This window comes from Pieris napi, chromosome 24 (assembly GCF_905475465.1).
Source record: "Pieris napi chromosome 24, ilPieNapi1.2, whole genome shotgun sequence".
NCBI classification, from domain to species: domain Eukaryota; kingdom Metazoa; phylum Arthropoda; class Insecta; order Lepidoptera; family Pieridae; genus Pieris; species Pieris napi.
This window is the reverse complement of record NC_062257.1, coordinates 2,025,695-2,053,684: the sequence shown is the minus strand read 5'-3', so window position 1 is coordinate 2,053,684 and position 27,990 is coordinate 2,025,695. Positions and strand designations below refer to the sequence as shown.

The 27,990-nt window shown below is 32.2% G+C and overlaps 2 protein-coding genes and 1 long non-coding RNA gene across 4 annotated transcripts; 2 read left to right on the top strand and 1 right to left on the bottom strand.

Annotated features, from left to right (window-relative positions):
• Window positions 1-261: 261 nt before the first annotated feature.
• Window positions 262-853, top strand: LOC125061791. Its single transcript, XR_007119084.1, has 2 exons — window positions 262-420; window positions 523-853. It is a non-coding gene; the product is annotated as an uncharacterized LOC125061791 (long non-coding RNA).
• Window positions 854-4,676: 3,823 nt separating this feature from the next.
• On the top strand, window positions 4,677-17,435 carry LOC125061764 (putative leucine-rich repeat-containing protein DDB_G0290503). Of its 2 annotated transcripts, XM_047667359.1 has the most exons (8): window positions 4,677-5,004; window positions 5,074-5,146; window positions 5,365-5,474; window positions 8,318-8,416; window positions 9,493-9,684; window positions 10,818-10,901; window positions 12,119-15,799; window positions 16,908-17,435. In XM_047667359.1, the coding sequence occupies exons 1-8, from the start codon at window positions 4,921-4,923 to the stop codon at window positions 16,929-16,931; spliced, it is 4,347 nt and encodes a 1,448-aa protein (XP_047523315.1). In that variant the 5' UTR covers window positions 4,677-4,920; the 3' UTR covers window positions 16,932-17,435. The 2 variants fall into 2 exon arrangements, with proteins under 2 accessions (XP_047523315.1, XP_047523316.1); XM_047667360.1 differs by lacking the exons at window positions 4,677-5,004; window positions 5,074-5,146; window positions 5,365-5,474; window positions 8,318-8,416; window positions 9,493-9,684 and having other exon boundaries at window positions 12,105-15,799.
• A 2,258-nt stretch (window positions 17,436-19,693) lies between these two features.
• LOC125061784 (uncharacterized protein C9orf85 homolog) lies at window positions 19,694-21,128 on the bottom strand. Its single transcript, XM_047667385.1, has 3 exons — window positions 20,715-21,128; window positions 20,483-20,580; window positions 19,694-19,881 (listed from the first exon to the last, which is right to left on the bottom strand). Exons 1-3 carry the CDS (start codon window positions 21,024-21,026, stop codon window positions 19,743-19,745), a joined length of 549 nt encoding a protein of 182 aa, XP_047523341.1. The 5' UTR covers window positions 21,027-21,128; the 3' UTR covers window positions 19,694-19,742.
• Window positions 21,129-27,990: the final 6,862 nt, after the last annotated feature.

The window sequence follows — 27,990 nt, the reverse complement described above, 5'->3', positions numbered from 1 at the left end:
CACATTAAATTTTGTACATTCTGTCAAGTTTGACATCGAATGTTTATTGTTTTGTACGAAAGGATAATTTTAAAAAGTGTTTAATTTTAATATAAATAATGGAAACCTTTTCGCCCAAGTAAGTATAAAGCTATTATTATATTGCATGAATTGTATATGCGCAAAGTATATATACGTATATTATATTGAGAGATGTAGTTAGAAGTGTTTTTATTACCTGACTCATTGACTTTCAGAGAACGTTCGGTAAATATTGGAAAACATAAACACATATTATTTAATAAAAAGACAGTACTAACAATTTGCAAAAAAAGAGGACATGGAGTGCGATTCATGCAGAATTTAATGCCCTTTCAGAACCCTCGAACTATTAAACAGTTGTTAGCCAAATTTGACAACATGAAGCGGTATGCTCGTAAAGTATGTTCCTACATTTTTCCAGAACAAGTTATTAATAAGACAGATATTTTATAGCATACGTAATGAATAAGTTTTTACTATGTAGTACCTATTGATTTTAAGGATGCAAGCAAACAAAGGCAAGAGCGTTTTAAAACAGGGGGTGGTCCACCTCCACCTCTAAAATGCATGAAAAGTGGTATTTACCTTTACAATAAAAAATAAACTTACTATAACTTGTTTATGATCAGAATTACTTGAAAAAATTGTATAAATGCTCTTCAAAATAATTAAACAGTTGTGTGTATCAATGTAATAAAATTAGTGTAAAAAATAATAAAAACTGTAAAAAAATAGATTTTTAAGATGAATTAATTCTTATGTGCATAGGCAGGCATAACTGTGTAATGTTGTATGTAATTCGGTAATAAAAAGGCATATTATTTTTGTCAAACATTTTATTTTTCTACCTAAAGCATGCAATAGCAATATACTATACAGTATATAATATGTTAATCCTTCACCATATTTCTCACACTTATGCCATAAAAAAGCAATTTTTTTTTGAAGTCAAAAATAATCGTAATATTAACATACCTTGCAAAATAATTATTAATCAAACCATCTCTAATATTAAATTCAGAGGAAACAGAGTTTAGGAAGTACGAACTACGAAGTTACAAACCAAAATTTGACAATTACCAATGGTTGAAGCACTGGTTAACGTAATGGTGGCCATTCACGGGCCGCCATAAGCGTTCTTGCTCATGGTAGGGGAGCCCACGATGCTAAATGGGGATTTACTCGAGCGTCGTAGAGACCTATTGGGATGCAAAGCTTAGATAAAAAGAAGAAAAAAATGTTATATGATAAATTCCTTTTCATCGGTCCCCACCGAAGCGGCTATAGATTGTTAAATATGTAAAAAAAAACTGTTGCATGGACTGTTGCGCTCGAGGAGAGCGCGTCAGATATTGATAGCATCTATGCCCTACGTATTTTTAATAATGTACGTATGTTAATCTGATCGTTTGCATGATGCGGGTGGTTGTATTTAAGGGTTGAAAATTAAAAAAAAAAAAAATATCGAGCGCGTCAGATTTTCTAAGGGAGTGTTAAGTGCACCAAAAAAAAGCTCTCATTCACTAATCTGACGATTTCGATGGGACGCAAACCCACAGCCATTTTCTTAATTTGCAAAAAAAAATCGCAATTTTGAAATACTCAAGCGCGTCAGATTAAGATATATGTGGTTCATCTTTATGTTCTAAACGTACTGTCTCATAATCTGACGATTATCTAGAGGGATTCGCCTGATCTGACAAAAAAAAAATAGAAAAACGGTTCACCTAAAGGGCCATCCCTGCAACTTCCCGCTAATTCCATTCCTGGGCGCTTAAAATTGATATTTTGAGCTCGCTGAGTTCAAAGAAATATTTTTAATAATTTCTATGCATTTGAGCTCTCCCAGCTCGAAAGTCTGATAAAAGTTTCATAGAACACTATTTTTGGAATTTTCAAACCGCAATTTTAATTGATCGAACCACAAATTTCGGAGTAATCCCGAAAAAACACTTTTTCGGGTTCCTTTCGTGTACGATATCTCTCGAACGAATCAACCGCTTTTAACCAGCTTGGCGATTGGCGATCGACGTGGTTTTTCAAGCTCAAAGGCGGATTAGTTTTTGAAGTTGATCGATAATGAAACCACTTTAAAAAAAAATATTTCTAATTTTTTTAAGATTTTTCAAAATTTCTCAAAATCTATCGGTCCGAATCGGTTCAAATTCACAGGAAATGTAATTTTGAGGGAAATATTTAGAACGCCGTTTAGTAGATTCCGATCGGTTTAAGGAAATGTAGGCATCACGCAGCTGCACGCATTTAACTTTATCGACGAATTTTTGTTATTTCGGCTTGCGGAAATCGTCAGATTATATATTTTTCATTATTCTTGAATTATTTCCTTCAAAATAAAAAAAAAATTAGCTACGCTCGAGAATGTCGGAAGACGTTTTTTTTACAACTTTGTTGCCCTCCCCTATTTTTCCGTCACTCTCAAATTGTCAGATTAGTGGAATATACACTTTTTAGGATGTAATTAACTCACCCTACCTTAATCTGACGCGCTCGGGAATTTCTGATGGTCAATTTTTTTTTACTAAACTGATCCTGTCTCCTTCACGTGCGGCTTTATATATGGGCCTCATATTTTGTGGAGGTACTTAACCGGGTACAAGGTATCCCCCTATATATTAATCTGCCGCGCTTGAGTAAATCCCGAAATCCCCTCTTGGGCTCCCCTACCATCATAAGCTGAGCGCTTCCGAGCGTTCTGAAAACACAATATATGTTCTATGAATGATTGGTAGATATGGGGAAAATGTTGGGCCTAGTGGCTTTAACGTGCGATCCTTATCCCTGAGATTCTGCGTTCAAATCACGGCTGTGCACTAATTAAAATTTTCTTTTATGTGCGCAATCAACACTTGAATCTACAAGGCAAACATCGTGAGGAAACCGGCATGTCTCAAATCCAAATATCGATGACATGTGTCAGACACAGATCACGCTTGTGGCACTACAACCTTTTTAGGTCTAGGCCTCAGGTTTCTGTATGTGTTTTATGATTGTCAATCTTATTGGTAAGTAAGTGATCAGCCTCCTGTGATACACACAATTTAATAGAAAAATACGTATCTTTAATGATTCCTTACAAACCACTAAGCAATTAAGCCGACCCAATAATTGTATACGCTCTGTTCATAGGAATTCAACTTGCTCATACAATACACCCCGGTATAACGGCATAATATGTGCCAATTAGGAATTCATAGATGGTGAATCAACACTTTTTTTGTCTTACGTTCGTTAGCGCTATATTTAAAGGTTACGTGTCCGTCAAAATTTGTTGATGCAACCCACCCTTAGTATTAAGTAATATTATGTCTAGTATTAATGTATCAGCCCCCTCCGACTCGTTATGTAAAATATACGCGAATCATCCTAGTTTATTGTTAAGTAATGAATATTCTAAAATATATTTTTTGCGAACGAGAGGTAACACTAAACAAAATTTTTATAAAGCTGACTATGTGTCTATAATAGGGGATCTGAAAACCATTGATTGGAATGATAGCCTACGCGCTCATGATGATGTTAATGATATGGTATCTGAGTTCTACAAAATTCTCATCACCACTATAAGCAAATTTGTTCCTAAAACGACCATCACGAAATCTAAGTATCCGGTGTGGTTCAGTTCTTCCTTAATAAAATTACTTGCTGAAAAAGAAAAAACACGGAAGAGGTATCGAATATACAAGAATCCTCGAGACGAAATAGAGTATCACATTATTAGAAAACGTTGTCACAAACTTTATGATGATTGCTACACCAAATATAAGCGAAATATTGAGGCAAGTATTCCTAATAACGTAATCCTAAATGTTTTTGGAGTTTTATTAAAAATAGGAAAGGTGGTCACTCATCGCTTCCCTCTTGCATGAAAATGGACAATGTTACAGCCCAGTCATCACCTGATATTGCTTATCTTTTTGCATATCAATTTTCATCTGTATATACTTGTGATGATATACTTGTTGGCAGTTCCACTCCAGACGAAATTGGCAATGTTGACGCCTAATGTCTCTTAGCTTTAGAGAAGATGAAATATCTAAGAAAATAAAAGGTCTTGATACTAACAAAGGAGCTGGGCCAGACTCGATTCCTCCTATCTTTGTAAAACGATGCAGATTTGTGTTATCTTTGCCCCTAACTATTATTTATAATAGATCTCTTAAAGATGGTGTTTTTCCTGAAGTATGCCAGTGGCGGTGTTTTGTGGTTGTGGCCGGTGGCCCATGTGCGGTGACCCTACATTATTTTTATTGTATTTTTTTATGTAATTGTAGATGTGCTTATAAGTAAGTTCGTCTTGTTTTTTTTTATTTTTTTGTTGTTGTATCTGCTTCATGGCAATCTGCTATCCAGCAATAAGCCACTTGTTTGTTTGATTTTACTCAGTTCATGTTATCCTCAAGAGCCATACTTGTGTGAAACCTCTCACACGACTCTCTTGATGTCAAGAGGGTCTTTTCAACATCACTAAGTTCACTGGCCAACACCAGTCTGTCGATCAAAATTTTTTGACAATCAAAGATAATGTGCTCCACAGTTCCATCACTTGAATAAGATTGGCCTAAAGGTCTAGAACCAGGCCATAAAATCCAAAAAAAAAAATCATATGTAAATTGTCATATTTTGCCATATTCTATAAAGTATACTTCTATAGTTAATAGTTATATTGTAATAAGTGATTTGTAGATATTATATTTTTTATTGGTTCATTTGTAATTATTTAAAGGAAATATCAAAAATTTAGATTTTTACAGGGATCTGCCTCAATTAACATTCTGAAATGTGACAAGTAAATTTTTAAATTAAGAAAATATTAAAGACGTGGAAGCAAAATTTTGTTACGGACTTCGATTAGGTTTGTGAAGGGTATATGATATCAAAATGTTCAAAAAATTTAAAGATAAGCTAGCAGAAGAAGTGAAGTCTTCGCCACAACGAATACAACAGTTTGCACAAGCTGCTCAGGTCAGTTAAGACACTTTAAAAACACTACATTCTACTAACTTATTGTAAAAGCAAATTACTTTCTTACAGGCTGCTGTGACATCAGCATCAAGTAGTATATCTGATATCACAAACAATGACCTATTTTCAATAGAAGATAGTGGTGAGTAGCATTAACTTTATGTTTTTCCTTTTCATTAATGAACAAGATCTGAAATATATGAAAGAATTAGTTATTTATTAACAGATAACATTTTAAAATGTTCATATTTCTTCATAAGCAATAATATTCTTTTTATTGAAGCCTAAACATATTTATAGATTGATTTTTTTCAACTTTAAAGCATAACTGGAGTCTAACACTATTATTTAAAATTTCAGATAATTCAACTAAAACTCAATTATCTAACAGTCAGCCTAATGCAAGTCAGAACTTAAATCAATCTACGCTGAGTTCTGCAGATTTTGCAGATTTTTCAATGGGTTTTGAGGTAATTCTTGCAATCTTATATCAATAGAGTTTGTGGCTTTAGTAAAGCTCTTTGTTTATTCAAAGTGTTGCAAAGAAATGATTTGAGGGAGTTTGCCATCAAATCCAGTGACATAGAGTTTCAAATGTATTATATTGTTAAGTTAATTTTATAATACAGTAGAACCTCGTTAAGTCGAACCTCGATAAGTCAAAAACCTCCAAATCTCGAAAAAATGTTTTGTTCCCTTCCCTTAAAACACCAAAACCTCCATTACTTGAAATCTTGACCCTCTGTTAATCGAAATAATCACCGAGTCCCTCCAAGCCATTTTGGTACATATTATCACTCTATAACTTGAAAAATTAAATTTGACCTCTGTATCTCGAACATAGGAACGTTTTATTTTACAACCTTTACAACTTGATCATTTGGAATTTATTATCTCTATTGTTTGAACAAAAATAAGTTACCGACTTTAAGAACTTGCCGACAATGTGAGTACACTATTGTTTCTTAGAAAACATTTTAGGAGTATACAATAATAAATTTATGACTCATGGAAACACGTGTTTGCTCAAACTCTTTATGTCGAATCAAAATACGCCTAAGTCGAAATCCTCCATAAGTTGAAAACTCTATAACTCAAATTTTTTGGCGTCTCCCTTGATGTTCGACTTATAGAGGTTCTACTGTATAATTGTTTGACCCCATATTTTTAAAATTAATATAAATAATAATATAATAATAATAATAAAGCATATTTATTCAAGACTTACAATTTGTTTTGTTTACAACCTATTTTGAGTTAGTATATTTCTTAAACTATGTTAGTATAATTTATTGAAGCCTTGACCCCATCCGGGTATATGCCTCCTCCATCCCATTCCAAACCTGTCTATCCCTTGCTTTCTCTAGCCAGTTTGTGCCTGCCACTTTGGCAATGTCGTCCATCCACCTCATTTTTGGTCTGCCCCGATGTCTGTTCCCTGGGGGGCCTCTCCATTTTGTAATTTTGAGACTCCATCTTTGGTCTGAGACCCTGGCTACATGTCCTGCCCAGCGCCATTTCATTTTTAGAGCATGTTTGAGAACATCTGTAACATTCGTCCTTTCTCTAATGGTTTTGTTACTAACTTTATGTAACCTCCTTAGCCGTAGCATACTCCTTTCCATGGCGTGTTGTGTAGAGAGCAATCTGTTTCTGGCCTTATTAGTGTACACCCATGTTTGGCTACCATAGGTGAGGCAAGGCAAAATGCAGACATCCATTACCGTCTTTTTTAGCTCTAAATTATAAGATCCTTTTAAAATTTCTTTGTGTGACCAAAACTTGTTCCATGAGCTTCTAATTCTTCTTTCAATTTCTTGTTCATTGCTGTTGCTGTTGAAGGAAATTTGTTTCCCTAGATAGACATATTCCTTTACATATTGGATCTGGTGCCCATCTATTTGTATAGGTCTCTGCAGACTGTTTGTTAGAGCCTTAGTTTTACTGGCGTTCATGTGTAAGCCAACCTTTTTGCTTTCGTTGTTCAAAGATTGCATCATTTGCTGAAGTTCTGAAGCAGAGTTGGCGAAAAGTGCAATATCGTCTGCAAATCTTATGTGGCTTAGTTGTCTATTGCCAATCCATATACCATTCGATTTCCAGTCCAATTTTTGAAATATCATTTCCAGAACTGCTATAAAAAGTTTAGGAGAGAGTGGATCCCCTTGCCTCACACCTCTTTCAATATTAATTTCTTCCCCTTTGTTTTCCAATCGTATTGAACTTGTACTGTTTGAGTAGATATTTTGTATCACTTTTGTATAGCAGTAGTTTATATTGCAAGATGTTAATGCTTCCCAAATGGAGCAGTGAGTGATGCTATCAAATGCCTTAAGATAGTCCACAAACCCTATATATAGAGGATAATTAAATTCTTTACATTTTTCTAAAAGTTGTTCGATTGTATGGATGTGGTCTATTGTTGAAAACTTGGAGCGAAAGCCGGCTTGTTCTACTGGCTGCATGAGGTCAATTTTGTCTGCTATTCTGCTTAACAAAAGTGATGAGAAAAGTTTGTAGATGCTGGATAACAAACTGATCGGCCTATAGTTACTGATATCTCTTGGATCTCCTTTTTTATACAGCAGGACAATTTCAGACTTGCACCATTGATACGGGACAGTTCCAGAAATAAATACCATATTAAACAGTCTAGTCAAGAATGTGAAAAGCAGTGGAGCTCCCACATTTAAGGCTTCGTTACTGATATTGTCTGGGCCAGGACTTTTTTCTGATTTTAATGTTATGATGTGCTTTAATACTTCTTTTTCTGAGATTTCGTCAATTTTAGATTCCTTCTCAAGCTCATTATTCATAGTCTCTGTTAAGTTGTTACTGTCCGGCATGTTTTTGTAAAGCTCTCTATAGTAGGCTGTTGCGCATTTAATTATTTCTTGTCGTGATTTGGTTTCTTTTTGTTTTTGGCTGAGGTTTTGAATCCAGCTTTTATGTGTGCTCAGTTCTTTGTAGGCCCGTTTAGCACTTCTAAATTTTGTCAAGTTTTTCTCTATAATTGTCTTTCTGTAATTCTGATAGTCTTCTCTAATCGCCTTGTTAGTTTTCTTATAAAGAGATTTTAGTTCTTCTTTTAATTCTTTAGTTTTATTTTTAGTAGACTTTAATTCCGTTCGTTGGGATATCAAATCTAGTGTTTTTTTCTAAATACAAAAAAATGGAAAACAGCAAAAGAGAACATAAAAAAAATACTTTTTATTTTTAAAATTATATCAGTCTAATTACATGATTTTATCTAAAGTCCACTTTTATCCCTTTTAGTCAAAAAAATAAACTCTTAATTTTTAAATTGTTCCAGAATCGACAACGACAAAGAAGATTATCTAATAGTTCATTGGCTAGTGACATATCATTTCAACTACCAAATTATGAGAGCCCATCTATGTACCATTTACAGGTATGTGATATACAGAAATATATTTCATAGGATACTCACATGTCTTAAGAAAAAGCTTACAAGATATCCTTGTGTGCAGGAATTATCATATTTTTTTCAGGTACAGTCGACTCTCCATAATTTGACACTCGTTAATTTGAATCTCTCGATTATTTGAAAAAAAATCCGGTCCCTTGAAAAATACTCGATAAATTGAATAAAATCAATGATAATTGGTCCCTTCGGTAATTTGAAGTTGAAAAAGTATTATCTTGCTCGCCAACATGCGATAATTAAATTTGAAATCCGGTCTTCCCTACTCTCTATAATTTGAAGCGTTTATCACGCACATACCTGTCGTTTGTTTACATACATGCACAAACTTGTCAATTGTTTACATAAATGACAAGACTCACTCAAAAAAAGATAACAGACTTCTTTTCGAAATAAAAATTTGTGAATAATTGTTATAATAATTGTTAATACATAATAAGAATATAGAAATAATAAGTAACAAATTTTCATCAAATTCTTATTTCCTTCAGTCGCCCCTCCCTCTCGTGGTTATTCAAACACTTGTTATTTTGAACTCTTGATAATTTGAAATTTATCTCTAGTCCCTTGAGTTTCAAATTATCGAGAGTCGACTGTATTGGTACAATAGACCATTACAATGATGCTACTACCGTACATTTGTCCCTGATTGCATCCATTTATTTGATCAATTGAATTTTAAAAGATACAAGCAGGTGATCACCCATGTGCTGTATGCATTTTGTTGATTTTTTGCACATATTTCCATCCATCGTAGGAGCAAGTGTTAATACACACATAAAAATAAAAATTCATTGGTGGTGGTGATTTGAATGACAACCTTGGTGGTAAAAAAATAAGCCAAAACAGATGTCTGTCGAGCCTTCTTAGCTTACTATTCTGGTTTACATTCCTAGGAAAATGTTTTGAAACAGAAGGCTAATTAAGTTTTCATTCATCAATTCAGTCACAAATGGGTCCAACCCCATGTTACATAAGGTTATCTATTTAATAACCAACCTCTGAGAAGCTTTTACGTTTAATAATTATTTTTGTTTCTCTAGTCTGATATGGATGTGTCGGCCAGTGAAGCGGAAGAAGTTAATATTGGAAATGTGAACCTCAACCGTGTAACAAAAGAACAGTTGTATGCGGCTTACAGAAGGACACAGGAACGATGCAAAAAGTATAAAACACAATATTCTGATTTAGCGAGGCATTATAAACTTTTGGAAAGAGAAAATGCTAAAGCAAGGGTGTGTATTATTCATTGAATATTATATTAAATAAAATAAATGTTTATTAATAAGTAGTGGCCTGTCCCGAGTTGCCACTTCTATATTTTGGTCATAAATTCTTTGTTACCAGTGATAGCATACTTAGCGTATACCTTGATTTAAATATACCAACTGTCAAACAGGAGATAGAAAGATATAGCATCAATTACCAAAAAAGAGTCTCAAACCACAAAAACGGAAAAAGTAGTGGCTTATTGTTGAGTTCAACAGATTGCCGCGGAGCAGAAAGAAAGAAAAAAAATTGTGTGTGTACAAAGTACACATGTCAGAAGTGAAACTTCAGTGGCAAACTAATCTTGAAGTGTTGTTCATATTTATACAAATCTAAAAGTTTAGATTTCCGATATTTAGAGGGACGGAAAAAGGAAGATATGTTAGGAATTTAATTGTCATTAAAATATTTAAGTGTCGAATAATAAATAATGTGACGGTAAATTTTTTTCCAACGCCAATAAAGAAGTTTCACTTCAAAAAAAAAAAGTGATAGCGTACTGTCTAATAATTGTGAAAGAATTTTTGGTAGGAAAACTAATTTAAAAAATATTAATTTCTATTGCACTGTCACCTTATGTTAATGTGATCAGACTACTGGTTACATATGTTTATGTTTTTTTAAATAATTGAAGCATAGCTCAACTTATTGAGTGAATAAATAGAATACAAGAACAGAGTGTCTTCCCTTTAGAAGACTGTAAGTAGTGTTTGAGCGCGGCGACCGAATCGAGAAATTCCGTAACGAAAATAAAAACCTAACACACGATGACGTAATATTGGTGCGGCCAATACGTGTTAGAGCGGGACAGAACGCATACTGCGTCTCACATCGGTCGGTCACTTTATGTTAAAATCCTTATACTAATAAGTAGTTAGTAGTTAGTAGAGCAATAAGTAATTAGGTTTAATTACTTATTGGTCTTAAGTTAGGCAAGATTGTAATGTTTCATGATGTCTTAGCAAAGATACATGTTTAAAAATATATAAAAAAACAGCGCTACTTATACATTGACATACTTAATCTTAATATATATAAATTACATGTCACGTTTGTTATTTTACTGATTAATTTAAAATAAACAATATTTTATTTGTAGAATGTTCTCGTTGAGACACAAGATAAAGCTTTGAGAAGAATATCAGAACTAAAAGAACAATGTTTGTTGGAAAATAGTGCAAAAGTAAGTTAACCAATTTTTTTTTTTATTTGTTCAAATTCAAATTCAAAAATCATTTATTCACGTAGGTAACACAATGTACACTTGTGATGCGTCATTAAAGAAATACATATTAATGCTTCTAATTTTACATTTACTGCCAGTTCTCAAATCAAGGGCGTAGAACGGAAGAGAAGAACTGGCAATAAACTCTCCGCCACTCTTTTTAATCGCCATGTTTTTTTTTTACACAACGTTAGTAAGGAGCTGCAACCATTACACCATGTTCCAGATGACATCTTAAGTAATTAATAATAATAACATAAATGAAAAACAAAGACTTGTCCCCTTTGAAAACAATTTCAATGTAGGATTTAGGCCTAGGATGTATATGTTTCGTGATTATTTGTTATTTTTCTAAAAAGAAATTAAATGATCAACCTCCTATGACACACGCTGTCAAATGGGTCTAAGTTGTTCCGGTTTCCTCGCGATGTAACCCTTCACCGTGCGATCAAATGGGGCACATAGAAGTAAAGTCCATTGGTGCTGGGGATCAAACCTACGACCTCAGGGATGAAAGATGCTCAATGCTTTTACATGAGTGTTACCTCTTTTGTGTTATGCACTATTCTATCAGAATCGGAATGCGCGATGCTTTTCTTTGTTACGTTAATTGATAATTCGAAAGTTTACGCAATAAAACAAATCTATTGGTCCAAAAACTATAAATGTACTCATAAATATTTAGTTAATTTATCTATGGTTATAACTCTATGGTAGAAATTTGTGTCAATAACAACGTCTTGACGTTGAAAGTATGTAGTCAAAACTCAAACTCAAAATAAGTTTATTCATATAGATAACCAAGTACACTTATGAACGTCAACAGAAAAGTTGTTAAATTGAATCTTAATTTACATTTTGTACCAATTGGCAAGGGCGTATAGCGGGCTAGAAGAACTGGCAAGATGCTCTCCGCCACTCTTTTTAATCGCCACGTTTTGAGTCATACAAATTGTTTGAACTGGAGAAAATCAATCCCAAGGATTAGGATCATTTCAATAATCGTCAAACTTATAAAAAGCTTTATTCATTAACGAGAGTTTTAAAGTGCATTCATATCTTGTGAACTTGAGTATTATTGTATCTATTTAATCAACATTTCGATCTCAGTTGAGGCTAACACTCTGTACTAGATAAGCTTATTACTAATATTAAAAGTAGTTTTGATTTTACAGGCCCATCTGGAACAAGTATTGCGTGTTGAGTTGGATGAAAAAAATATGAAGATTGAGTCCCTGAGTACCCAACTTAGTGTTTTGCAAAATGATAATTTAGTGAATAAGAATGATGCTTATGACAATGCACAAATGCAATTAATAAGTTTAAGTGATGACAACGAAAAGGATGCGACCCAATCGGCAGAAGTTATTAATAATAAGATTGAAAAATTAGAACAATTACTAAACAAATATAAGGAATCACTTAAAGTGACTAAGGAAAAGAATTCCAACTTAACCACTGAAATACAAAAGCTTAACATACAATTGGACACTAAAACAAAAGAAAACGATCAATTGCAGCAAAATATTGAGAAAATGAAAGAAAGCACACAAAACATTCAAGAATTATTAAACAAAATAGAAACTTTAGAAAATTTAAATAGTTCTCTAGAATTTTCTAAAAATAAAGATGTCTCGATTTTAGAATCCAACTTGAAAAATTCCCAAGAAGAAATTGCCGAATTACAAAATAAGATAAAAATATTGAGTAAGAGAGAAGAAGAATATGCTATTTCATTAGCAGAGAACAAATTGAGAATTCATAAAGAACTAGAAAGTAAAGAAACCGAAATAAAAGCGCTTAAGGGTGGTTTAGAAAATGGCTGCCAGGAAATCGAAACTTTGGAAAAAACTGTTAAAGATCAGAAAAATAAAATTCTTCAATTAGAAAGTGATATTCTTAAATTAAATAATGACCTTCATGATTTATCCGCTATTAAAACGAAACTGGATAATCTTAATAAAGAATATGATAATCTTAAAGAAAAGAACAAGGTATTAGAAAATGCCAAAGCAAAATATGAAGAAAATATTAATTGTCTCCATTTACAGCTTAAACAAGAAACAGCTGAAAAGCTATCGGTCATTGATCGTAATGTTTACTTAGAAAGTCGTAACTCACAATTGACAGATGAAAATACAAAGAAACGTTCTCAAATTAATAAACTCGAAGAGGAAGTGGCGTTAATGAAAAGTAATTTAAATGATTTAAAAACAACTTTAGCTCAACAGGAACAAAGCGACACAGAATCCAGTGTTCTAAGACTAACCGAAGAAGCTTCGGCATGGAAGTTGAAATGTAGTAGTTTGGAATCGGAAATACAAGATGAAAGAGTTGAACTAGGAAAATTGCAGTCGGAAATCGAGAAACTTCTGCAGAATCATGAAGCCTTACAAAACCAAAATATGGAACTTAGTGCAACTTTTGAAAGGCTACAATCTGAAAATATGAAACTCTACAACGAAATCGATAAATATAAAGCAATAAAAATTCAACTAACCGAATTTAAAAAATGTGCAACAGATATACGTGGAGTAATGGGAGTGATATCCAACGAATCAAGATCTTTAAACAACGAAGTAATGAACTGGCTACCTCAACTTAAAGACGGTATTGTTAAGCAGCAGAATCTAGCTTACACACAAATAAAGGAATTAGAACACACCCAAACCTGCTTAAAGGAACAAAATTCGAAAATAACGACGGAGTACGAAATCCTCACTAAAAGTGCTGATTTAATGAGAGTCGAAAATGAGAAATTGAGGTTATCATTGCAAGACAGTGAATCTAAATGTGAAAGTATTTTGGATCAGCTAAATACTCTTACTAAAGATAATGATGAAATAAAATCAAATTTACAGCGATATAATTCTTTAGATAATGAAAATAAAGAACTGCACAATAAGATTAAAACCTTAGAAGAACAAATCAATAAACTTAGCAAAGAGTTGAATGAAAGCAATGAACTACATAAGTCTAGTTTGTCACAAATTGAGACTTTAACTAAAGAGAAGTGTAACGCGTCTGAAACTAAACAAGAATACGAAGAAAACCTAAAACGTATTAACGAATTAGAAAATAATTTGGAAATCATGCAACAGGAAAATGCTAAATTGATTGTATCTAAAACAGAAATAGAGAATTCATATAAAACTTTAGAAATTGAAATAAAGGAACTACGAGATAATTTTTTAAAGAAGGAAAGTGATTACGAAGCTTTGAGAAATGAAAGCGACAGTGAAAAATCAAAACAACATGAGATGCAACAGAAATATGAAAAGATACAATCAGAACTCTTAGATATGAAAGATACATTAATATCGTTAAAAGATGATAAAGAAAATAAAGAAAAACAAATTGAAGAAACGGAAGATAAATTAAATCATGTACGGGACCATTATGAATCTAAGTTAAAGGAATTGAATGAAGAGAAAAATTCTCTTAAATCAACACAGACTGAAATTGATAAAAAGTTATTGGACTACGAAAAACAAATTAAAGATGTCAATGCCGAATTGAATCAAGTACGCGAGAGTTATGAGAATAAACTTAAAGAGTTAAATACTGAAAATGATTCACTAAAATCTTCCCAAGTTGAAACTAATAGAAGCTTAAAGGAGGAAAATGATAGACAAATTAAGGAAATTGAAGCGAAATTAAATCAATTACGCGAGAGTTATGAACATAAGTTAAAAAAATTAAATAATGAATATGAATTATTTAAATCGTCACAAGATGAAATTCATAAAAAGTTTAGAGAAGACAATGAAAAACAAATGAAAAGCGAATTAAGTCAAGTACGCGAGAGTTATGAAAGTAAATTAAAGAAGTTAAATAATGAAAATGATTTACTTAAATCTTCCCAAGTTGAAATTAATAAAACCTTAACAATTCATGCACATGAAAAACAATTGAAAGATATCGAGGCAGATTCAAATTCAGCACAAGAGAGTTATGATAGTAAATTAAAGGAGTTAAATAATGAAAATGAATTACTAAAACGATCACAAGCTGAAATTTATGAAAAGTTCAAGAATGCAGAATCAGAATTGACACAACTTATTTCCAAATATGACGAATTGGACCAAAAAACAGTTGAGTTGAATAATGTAATCAAAGATTTGGAAACAAAAAGTATATCACAAAATAACATTATTGAAGAACAACAGAAAGCAATATCTTTGCACAAAGTCTGCGAATGCGACAGTCTCAGAGAAGATAACAGAAGACTATGTTCCGACATCGAAGGACTACAAACTTATTTAACGAAAATTTCTAAAGAAAATAGCGAATTGAATGATAAACTACGTGAAGTGTTGGCAAGTGAAAATTCAAGCGACAGTGAACTACAAACAGAAATACAATCTGGTAAAGATAAAATCGACGAACTTTTAAGAGAAAATTCGCTGTTAATTGAAGAAAATTTAGAATTAAAAGATCAAATACAAAACAGTACACAGACGCGCGCGCCGAGTAGTGAAGAGAAAAACCTAAACGATAAATACAAACTATTACAAGAAGCGAAAAGCAGTTTGGAAATCAAAGTTAATGAATTGGAAGAAATCAATGATTCGTTAAATAGATCTATGGATCAAAATCAAAATAATTATGAAAGACTGAAGTTGTCTAATGAGAAGTTGCAAAGGAAACTGGATGAAGCTCTCGTCAGTCTAAGACATCTGCATGCCCTCGAAGAGAATACGGAGTTGGAATACCTTCGAAACATCTTGTATGAATATTTAACTGGGCCGGGGTCACATTCGCTGACATTAGCCAAGGTGCTGGCGGCTGTTGTCAAATTTGATGATAGACAAACTGAACAAGTGCTGGTAAAGGAAAGGGAGCGGCAAGGTTTTGTGAGTATCTATGTCTAAGTATGTTCTGTGGGTTGTCTTTGATTGGGATTTTTGAAGTGAAACTTCTTTATCGGGGTTGGAAAAAAATTTAGTGTAACATTTTTTCGTTTCGCGTCACGTTTTCCGGTTACGCGCCATGTTCCTTTTTGAAGTCAAACTTCTTTATCGGCGTTGGAAAAGAAATTACCGTCACATTATGTATTATTCGACACTTAATATTTTAATGACAATTAAATTCATTAAATTCCTAACATATCTTCCTTTTTCCGTCCCTCTAAGTATCGGAAATCTAAACTTTTAGATTTGTATAAATATGAACAACACTTCAAGATTAGTTTGCCACTGAAGTTTCACTTCTGACATGTGTACTTTGTACACACACACTTTTTTTTTATACTAGCCAGGCAATTATATCCACACCTTCCTGATGGATCAATCTAGATATTCGTGGCGACGCCAGCTTCGATAGGTCTGTGCGCATTTATAGCTGGTACGGTGAAGGAAAACATTGTGAGGAAATTCATGCCTTAGACCGTGGCGTGTGTCAGGCGCAGTAGGCTGATCACCTACTTGCCTGTGACCACGAAATAGATACAGAAATCGGAGGCCCTTCATCCTTCCATCTTCAGCGAAGCGCGTAGCCATCCAAATGGGGCAGACACATCTAATATTTAAAATTCTCATGTCACAATGTTTGTACCCATACTTCTCCGAAACGGCTCGACCGATTCTTATGAATTTTTTATGCATATTCAGTAAGTCTACTATACTTCAGTAGTACTATCTATATTTCAAACCCCTAAGTGATAAGGGGCGTCCACCCCAAATTTATGATACAACAAAAAACCTCTCTCCCTCTACGATCAACCCCTATTTTTTATTATTGTAGATATGTAGTTATTTTTATTTAACTAAAAAAAATTTTCTTAGAATTAATATACATGGCAAAACAAACGTTTGCTGGGTCAGCTAGTTTTTTTATAAATTGTTGTCCAGCAATGTTTCTATGCCCACACGATATATGGAAATCGAACCCAGGGACGAATATGTACACCACGGAGTAATAATGTATTATTATTTTATAATTAATGATTTTAATATATTCCAGCTTCACCAACTAGGAATCATTTGATATGAAGATAACGGATATAAAACTAAATAAATTAATTTGCCGAATTGTGTCTATGGTAATAAAATGACAATTGGTGGCTTGTAGTTTTTTAAAATATTGTGTGAAACATTTTCTTATGTAAATAAACGAGCAATATACGGTCTCTAAGGAATAAAAGCTATTTCATACCGATTAATCAAAATTAAATTCTCTTGTGTTATTATTATAGTTTGATAGTAATCTTTTATACTTAATGTGAAAAAAGAAATATTTAATTTTTGTAAATAAGAATTATATTTATCCACATAACAGCGCTTATAATTGTCTGTCTCTTTTCATCCCACTGTAAACACAATTTATCGGAAAGAGATAATAGTACTTTAGTTAGAACTGCAATATGTAGAGTTTTATAACGACCTTGAACTCATATATCAAGGTCAAGGACACGTGCTATAGTTTGTCGATTTTGTTCTTAGCTTGTTTCGTCGATGTCGATTTTATTCGTATTAAAAAAACTTTGTAATATATATTTGTATTAAACTTTCAGCTTTTTATACATTTTCAGATTCCTAATATTAAAACGGTTTTATACAGTTGTGAATTGTAAGCTAAATAGTTTTGGGCACAGTAAAATAATAAAATCAAAAATATAGATACGTAGACGGCTTTTTAAAACCTAGGTCCTTGACTAAAAAGTCTAGTTATGATAGTCACGATTTATTACAAGAAAACTTTTTAAGTCCACTAGTATGTCATAAGAACATAATATATAAGAATTAAGACGTAATGGGTAACGCCGAGACTTAGCGCTATTTTTGACGAGTATCAAAAACATTGGATTAGACGTATTAGAGTAAGATCCCAGAGCGATAAGACACAACTTATTTTCTAAAGCATAGAACCTTCGGTTCTAAGTAGTCTCTCGTGTGCTTTTTAATACTTACCTGTACGCTTGTAGAGTTGGCTCGGTGACATCTGCGCATGTACCAGGTGAGAAAGGTAACTAAAAATCAGAGTTACTTAAGTTAAATTTTAATGACTGATTTTTATATATATTTTGTAGAATATTACTAATATATAATTGTAATGATCAGAGAGATGCTCTCGCGCTCATACTCATAGTTGAGTAATTTTTGTGTTTAGGGGATGTTTGATCATTACAATTTGTCTGACTGATTAAATATAACTTTGTAATATTTATTTGAATAATTAAGTTCATTTATTTTTTGTAGAGCTTTAAAGCGTCTGACAAAAGTTCTGGCCCATGGAAAGCGTCTGACTTTTTTGATATTACTTCAGAGTAATATTCTACAAAATATATATAAAAATCAGTCATTAAAATTTAACTTAAGTAACTCTGATTTTTAGTTACCTTTCTCACCTGGTACCTGCGCAGGTGTCACCGAGCCAACTCCACAAGCGTACAGGTATTAAAAAGTACACGAGAAACTACTTAGAACCGGAGGTTCTATGCTTTAGAAAATAAGTTGTGTCTTATCGCTCTGGGATCTTGGACTATATGAGACTCGTACGCGCAAGTCTTCCTTATACCTATGCAATGCAATGAGACCGTAATTCAATGCCATATAAGCTTTCATATTTATTAATTTTATATAAAAAAATAACTGTTTATAGTGTACTTAAGGGATACATAATTAAATTACAAAATGTTATGATATAGTGTGTCGTATGTCATATTGACATAAGCTTGATCAAAGAGAAGAAAGTATAAAGAAGAAATAACTTTACCGCGTATTACGTATCTATAAACAAATAGAGTATAAATCTGGCTGGAAAATAAAGCGTTTTTCGTGCAAACATTACTATTTAAAACAATAATGGCGGGTGAAAAGTCAATTTGTTAACTAAAAAAAGTTTATTAGAGTATTCGATATTGAAAATATTTAGTTCACGATCCTACTGGCGATAGGAATGCTTTCGGGTGAGAATATAAATTATAGAAGAGTTCAAATGATGGATTGTCTCTTGATTCTATCACAGGCACGCGACAGTTTCTACCAATCACAATTGAACGCAACGTTTTTTGATAATTTGATGTAATTATGAAAATGTTTTAAAAATAAAAAAAGGCCTTGGCTCATACGTTGTGACCGCTGAGTAAAGTAAGGAAGAACACAACTTCCTCCGTTCACATGTTTAACATTTATTTTATTTCTTAGATGTTACTAACAATTGTTCAGTGTATTAGGCTATATAAATCGATTAACATTCCAATTAATGAGTGGATTCATGTTATTTAAATATTTAATAAGATTTTTTAAAATAATTTATTAAAACTAAAATTATGTTAATATGTATACAACCTAATTTATAATAAATATAACAGTTACATAAATGATTTTTATTTAAATTCTATAAATTAGGTACCCTTTATAAAATATAAACTTTAAGGGTAACTCATTCCCACGGCCACCACACCGAGTGTCTTTTATTACTATTGTCAAAGTCTGTAAGGGAGCGTTCAAGTATTACGTCACGCAAATTTTTGGAGATATTAACCCCCCCCCCCATGTAGCGCGCCGTAACATTTTTCATTACCCAATGAAAAACGTTTCGTGTCCACCTAGTAATTCTTTATACCTAAAAGTTCCCATTATGTGGTGTAAACTAATGGAAAGTCGAAAATAATATTAACAAAAGGCGTAATTCAATCCCCGCCCCGCATCGTAACGTTTTACAAAAAGACCTCACGCCCAAAATTCGTTACGTAATACTTGAACGCTCCCTTAGGAAGTAGTCGAACTACAATAATAAAAAAGTTATTAACATTTAAGATATTTATTTTTATTGAAATAAGTTATAGAAATATTGTCAATCTTCATTGTCAGAATCAGAATGATCCTCTTCACTTGTAAAACCTTCAAATGAGTCATCATCTAATGTTGCCATTTCAGACATTAATTTTTCAATTTGCTCTGGTGTACTTCCTCCTTCTTGCTTTTTTAGATGTCTAGAAAAGTATTAAAATAAAATGAATAAGTAATTTAACAACTCATTGTTAAATAACTATAAACATGGATACTTTTTTATTTTATTATATAATAAGAAACTGAATTTCTACATTTCTTAATTTTTAATAATATTCTAAGAATCAAAATATAATATAAAAAATATACATATTTTTTTAAGGGTAGGAAGTTATATAACTAATTCATGCTTCATAGTTTAATGGAGTCACAGTTCTTTTTTATATTTAAAATATTATAACGTTAGCCATAGTTCAATGATTGAAATGTGCAACAATTATTTTTAATGGGTAAGCAAAGAATGCTGCTTATTTAAAACTATAAACATAATCTTTAAAAGATATCTCTATGGGTAACTCAGTGCCATGACAGAATGAACACTATGACTTCTGTATATTTAATATCTAATGTTTTAATAAACATGAGTAATACTAATATTAACTGCTAAATCTTGGTATATCTATGTATTTGTATTGGCTTAGATGTTAGTTAGTGTGTCATTATGTGCCAATACAACACAAATATAAATATTCAGCAGTATACACAAGTACTACATGTTATAGTAAATTTTGATGTAATACATACCGAAGCAATGTTCGTTTTTTTCTTTCAGGAAGATTTTTTATCATAGCTTGCATTTCGTTTTCACTCATTTCATGGCTTATTTGTTCTGTTGCTATGTTCTAAAATCAGAAGTTCAAAAGTGTAACCTAGTATTAAAAAAGTGACAAAACATCAAACGAACGATTCATATCAACACTTATACTTAGTAATTCAAAACAGCAAGGAAAGGCAAACTATAAACTGAAGAACTTACTTCTATTGGTTTACAACATTTAGCACACACATTTTTTTCAGCAGCACATTTTTTACAAAATATATGGTATGCTTGTTTGACATTTTTTTGATCACAGCCAACACATTTTCTCGGCGTAGCAAGTGGTTTATATTTTTTGTACTTTATTTTCCATTCAATTATTTCTTTGCAACGTGGGCAGACTCCCGAAATCTGCAAAGCGTTGAGGTTTTTTGTTTTTTTGCTAGTATCATGTAAATCATTTTTGAAAGTTGTCCGGTTTTGATGTTTCTGAGGTCTGTTTCTTTGAAGATTTCCTTTTGATAAACTCATTTTTAGTTATGTTATACAGTAAACAAATATTTAAATGAAAAGTTAACTTGACTTATTTTACACATGCTTTTGAGTTATGAGTTATGACTTAGGAGTTAGGACCTTCTTGTCAGTGTGACCAGATTTTAATTGACGAATCTACTGCTTGTGGAGGTTAAAAACTACTGAATTCTACCGAAAGGAACGAGAAAATCTATTATATTTTTTTGCTGTTGTGTTACATCGTAAAACATGAATGTTTTCTTGATGAAACGATAGAATAATAAAAATAAGAATTTAATTTAAAAGAAACCAAGTTTTTTTTTTAAATTAAATTCTAAAAAATTTATAAAATGATACTTAAAGTAAAGATTTTTCGTCTTTATGTTGGGTAACATTATCATAAAGCAATTTTCAGTCCATTAACTTTAACATACTTCTGTCAGATCTATTGACTGAAGCGGAGTAGTTTTTATAAAATTTATCTTCATAAAGCAACTCAAAATGGAACTCATTATGTTTTGTATGTCTTTTTCAATTTTATGAATAAGGGTCTGATCACTTTGAAAAATAACGTAAAATTTTGTAGATTTACATAACCAACTTTAAATAAAGGATTTTGCTCCTATTCATTGCGATATCCTTGTGTATATTTATGTTTCATTTAAAACTCGATCATATAAATTCTCAATAAAGGAATTCCCACATCACATTCTATGCTCACGGCACGAATGGTAACGAAAAGAATGAACATTAAATAGTTATAATCCAATCGATGAAAGAGGAATACCTCGCTTTTATTCGATATGCCAAAAAAAGTACAAGAATAACTGAAAAGCGTGAATTCTACTAAAATATACCAAATAATTTTTACATACTAAATTCTGTTGACAGTACCTCAAAATCTACCAAAAAAGTAGAAATCTACTAAATCTGGTCACACTGCTTCTTGTTTTCAATCACAGATTACTTATATCAGAGTTTTCGACTAGAGTATACTGTTTTCAAAGACTATACTCGAAATAAGAATGTAATATATACCTTGACAGACTATGAAGACTATTCGCAATGAGCACGAGTCATTGAATATTACATATAAACAATTCTGTAACAAACAAAATTTTTTTTGGTAAAATATATAAGCTCATATACAATTTAATATTGCAATGTGTTGTTGGCTTAAAATCCAGAATCAGATCATAATTCTGGTTACGAACCTCGTAAAACTAAATTTTATCAGCGCAAAAAATCTTTAATGATATACACCTAGTTTTCTAAAATCATAAAATTAGCCAGTCCATTTAAAGATTAGAAAAAAATGAGACGTTACAACGTTGGGTGAACAATAATAAGCTGCAAACGTATATGTTATTGTTTGAAACTAAAAAATACTTATTAAAAAGTTAACCATAATTAGGTATGTGTAGTGTATTGACTAAATAAAGTGTTGCTTGGTTGTCTCATGCGCCTACGTCACTTGTCAGACTGTCAGTCGTAATCCGACACCCGAACGGAGCGGTTGTGTGTAGGACGTTTGTACAAGTGTTGTGGTGTTGGTGAGCCGTAAAACACTCCAAGAAGCAGGACATTACATGTGGCGACGAGGAAAAAAGTGAGTACACATAAGTAAAAAAAAAAAAAAGGGAAAGATACGGTGCACTAAACAAGTGGCGTCATTCCCAGAGTACTTTGCCTGTAATTTACTATGACCCGGTTGTTTTAATCATTAGCTATTGATAGCAGAAACAGTTGCATCTTGACTTCCGAACGAATGTAGGTAATTTTATTGTTGACGGGAAATATGAACAGCACTTAGGTACTTATTGTTTTCATATTTCATAATGTTTTGCTTGTATTACAATATTTAATATTGTCGTACCTACATTTAAACAGTAAGCAACAAACCTCTGCAATTACTGAGCTAAGGATATAAACAAATAATTACCTATAGGTTCAGCTAAGCTAAACTACGGGTACATAGTGATAGAAATATATTGTACTAGTAGACCGGCCAAGCGTTGCTGTGGCTAAGGTTTTTGTTGTGTTACAAAGTGGTAAACTATTCAAGGGAAACGGTAGGAGAACATCAGTCATGGGGACCACCATGCTTTATGGTGGTTATGCCATTAAATTGTAGAAACGTTGAAAGAATTATATGAAACGTTGGTACTTTTAACACAGCGCCATCTGTTAGAATGGTGACTATTAAATAAGAAACAAATATTTTGCAATAAAATAATATTGCGGGTATAAATTGAGATGTATCCTATCTTTTAAGTTAGATCAAACTGCACACGGTGTGCAAATTTGATTGATATCGGTGAGTCCATAGCGGACAAACAATGTGACCAGTAATTTATATATACTAAGATCATGCTTGTGTTTAGTGATGTTTCTATTTGTCTAAAAATAATAATTATAATAAAAATAATAGCAAGGTTTATTTATAACCGTTGACCGTTAAATCGGTAGGTACCTGTCTACCTAACTAACGCAGATTTAACAAAGACCCTAAATTGGATCTGGTTCACTAAATTAATTAAAACTATGTGGTTGTGATTAATACTGTAAAACAAAAGGGAGTATCTACTCAAAGCAGTTGGAACCCAACTGATCATTAAATTGATACCTGTAAATAAAAATAAAAGCAGACTAAAAGTCTGATCATTAAATTGATATCTGTAAATAAAAATAAAAGCAGACTAAAAGTCTGATCATTAAATTGATGCCAGTAAACAAAAATAAAAGCAGACTAAAAGTCTGATCATTAAATTGATATCTGTAAATAAAAATAAAAGCAGACTAAAAGTCTGATCATTAAATTGATGCCAGTAAACAAAAATAAAAGCAGACTAAAAGTCTGATCATTAAATTGATATCTGTAAATAAAAATAAAAGCAGACTAAAAGTCTGATCATTAAATTGATGCCAGTAAACAAAAATAAAAGCAGACTAAAAGTCTGATCATTAAATTGATATCTGTAAATAAAAATAAAAGCAGACTAAAAGTCTGATCATTAAATTGATGCCAGTAAACAAAAATAAAAGCAGACTAAAAGTCTGATCATTAAATTGATATCTGTAAATAAAAATAAAAGCAGACTAAAAGTCTGATCATTAAATTGATGCCAGTAAACAAAAATAAAAGCAGACTAAAAGTCTGATCATTAAATTGATATCTGTAAATAAAAATAAAAGAAGACTAAAAGTCTGATCATTAAATTGATGCCAGTAAACAAAAAATAAAAGCAGACTAAAAGTCTGATCATTAAATTGATATCTGTAAATAAAAACAAAAGCAGACTAAAAGTCTGATCATTAAATTGGTACCTGTAAATAAAAATAAAAGCAGACTAATAGTCTGATCATTAAATTGATGCCAGTAAACAAAAATAAAAGCAGACTAAAAGTCTGATCATTAAATTGATATCTGTAAATAAAAATAAAAGCAGACTAAAAGTCTGATCATTAAATTGATACCTGTAAATAAAATTAAAGCAGACTAAAAGTCTGATCATTAAATTGATACCTGTAAATAAAAATAAAAGCAGACTAAAAGTCTGATCATTAAATTGATGCCAGTAAATAAAAATAAAAGCAGACTAAAAGTCTGATCATTAAATTGATATCTGTAATAAAAATAAAAGCAGACTAAAAGTCTGATTATTAAATTGATACCTGTGAATAAAAATAAAAGCAGACCAAAAGTCTGATCATTAAATTGATACCAGTAAATAAAAATAAAAGCAGATTAAAAGTCTGATAATTAAATTGATACCAGTAAATAAAAATAAAAGCAGATTAAAAGTCTGATCATTAAATTGATACCAGTAAATAAAAATAAAAGCAGATTAAAAGTCTGATAATTAAATTGATACCAGTAAATAAAAATAAAAGCAGATTAAAAGTCTGATAATTAAATTGATACCAGTAAATAAAAATAAAAGCAGACTAAAAGTCTGATCATTAAATTGATGCCAGTAAATAAAAATAAAAGCAGACTAAAAGTCTGATCATTAAATTGATATCTGTAATAAAAATAAAAGCAGACTAAAAGTCTGATTATTAAATTGATACCTGTGAATAAAAATAAAAGCAGACCAAAAGTCTGATCATTAAATTGATACCAGTAAATAAAAATAAAAGCAGATTAAAAGTCTGATAATTAAATTGATACCAGTAAATAAAAATAAAAGCAGATTAAAAGTCTGATCATTAAATTGATATCAGTAAATAAAAATAAAAGCAGATTAAAATTCTGATCATTAAATTGATACCAATAAATAAAATAAAAGCTTTACAATAAAATTATTATTGTACGTTAGTGGGTACTAACTTAGCAGATTAAAAATCTGATAATTCAATTTATACGTTTGTTGGTATGAACAGCTTAAGTAGATTTATGCGGATAAAAATATAATCCGATCATTAAATTCATACAAGATCATCTAAGATAAAATCTACAAACTTAGCAGATTCAAAATCTGATAATTAAATTTATACGTTTGTTGGTATGGACGGCTTAAGTAGCTTTATGCGGATAAAAATATAATCCGATCATTAAATTGATACGAGATGGAAGCATCTGAGATCAAATCTAACTGCAGATACATAGATATCTGAATCATTAAATTGATAATTCCTGGTCGCCCCAAAGATGTCACTCCTTTCACTGGAAAAGTTCGACTGTAACGGTAAATCTACCTCAATGGGTGCACGATGGGAGCGATGGAAACGAGCACTATTCATTTACCTCGAAGCGTCTAACATTTACGAATACGTAAAGAAAAGGGCCTCTCTTCTACATTTCGGCGGGTTAGACTTACAGGAAGTGTTTTACAACATTCCTGGAGCTGATGTCGAACCAACTGAAGGCAAAGACGTGTTTGAAGTAGCAATATCTAAACTTGATGCCTACTTTGCACCAAAACAGAACAAAGTATACGAGAGACATATATTCAGGCTCCGTAAACAAGAACCTGACGAAAAATTGAAATTTGTGGTGAGACTGGGAAAACAAGCTGATAAATGTCAGTTTGCCGACAGAGATGAAAACATTATCGACCAAATAATGAAAAAATGTTTTCTACCCGAACTGAGAAAAACGATAACAGATTGGGGATGAAATTACATTAGAGCCAGTAATCACCGAAGCAAATACTCTTGAAGTTGTTAATAAACAATTAGACGAGTTTAAAAAATCACTGAAATCAAATGAGAATCAAGAAGTAAACAGGATGGATAGTAAATTTAAAAGGAACTTTGATAAATTAAAGAACATGGATTCGGTAGATGTGGTAAACCAAGACATGCTGGAAATGATACAAAATGCCCAGCAACGAATAAAGAATGCCTAAAGTGTGGTCTTATGGGGCATTTCAGACAATACTGCCGAACGAAACAGACGTTGAAGCGGAAAGTGGAAATATTATAATAATATAGACATGAACAAAAGAAAGGTCGTTTCGATAGGAAGAAGAACTTAAACATAGGGATATTATAGAGCCGATAGTGGGTTCTTCTAAATGGGTGTCCCCTGTAGTGCCGGTGCTGAAAGGAAATGGAGCCATTGTACGAGAAAATTACCCATTGCCGACGATGGACAAGTTGCTACCTAAAACGAAAAATGCAAAAGTATTTACAAGATTGGATATTAAAAACGCATTTCACCAACTTGAAATAGATCCTGCTTCAAGAAACAACCACCTTTATAACCAGTAAAGGCTTATTCAGATACAAGAGACTCATGTTTGGCATATCATGTAACCGAAAACTGGGGACCAGAACAAAAGGGGTATTTTAAGTCGTTGAAGGAAATCATGACAAATATTCCTAGCTTAGGGTATTATAATGTTAGCGATCGTACGATTGTCATAGCAGATGCTAGTCCTGTGGATTTAGGTGGAGTTTTAGTTCAAACTAATTCCAAAGGTGAGCCCAGGATTATTGCATATGGCCACAAAAATCTGACTGACTGTGAACGCCGCTATTGCCAGACAGAAAAAGAAGCGTTAATTCTCGTGTGGGCGGTGGAACATTTCCACATATTCCTTTATTGTAAAAGATTTGAACTTATAAGAGATCACAAGCCGTTGGAGGTAATATTTGGTTCTAAATCTAAACCATGTGCAGGGATAGAGAGATGGGTTATGCGCTTACAATCTTACGACTATAAAATAGTTTACCAACCAGGGAAAACCAATATCGCCGACTCATTGTCGAGACAACAAATAAGCAAAAATGCGGAGAAATCCCTGATAAAATTGGACAAACAAGACAATCACATTTGTCATATTGTAGAGTTTTCCCGACCTCGTGCTGTTTATATTAAAGAAATAATAGATAATGGACAATAGGGAAATACTAAACGTGAAAGAGGGTTTATATGGAACGACGACGTGAAGTTGTATAAAATCTTACAAAATGAACTTTGTTTTCATGAGGGTATATTATTGAGAAGAATGAGAATTGTGGTTCCCTTGGCACTCCGTAAAAGAGTTTTGGATGCAGCTCACGAGGGACATCCCGGTATCGTGTCAATGAAGGCGAGACTGCGTACGAAAGTCTGGTGGTCTAGATGCGACAGAGGCTGATAAAATTGTTAAAGCCTGTAAAGGATGTACTCATGTATCTGCACCATGTCCCATACCCTATAAAACGGCGTGAGTTTCCAGAAGTGCTTTGGATTGATATCGCAATTCATTACCAGTGGTGACCACATATTATAAAGAAGTGAAGATTTGTCGCAAAACTACCTCTACTGAAATTGTAGCCAAACTTAAAGGAATATTCAGTCGATTAGGAAATCAATAACTGCAGATAATAGAAGGCAGTTACTCAGCGAAGACTTTAAATCATTTCTAACAGAAATAAACATTATTCTTTTCAATACAGTACCATATTTGCTGCGACAAAGCGGAGAGGTCGAAAGACAAAACTGTGTCATACTTAAACGCCTTAAAATAAGTAGGTATAGCTGAAAATA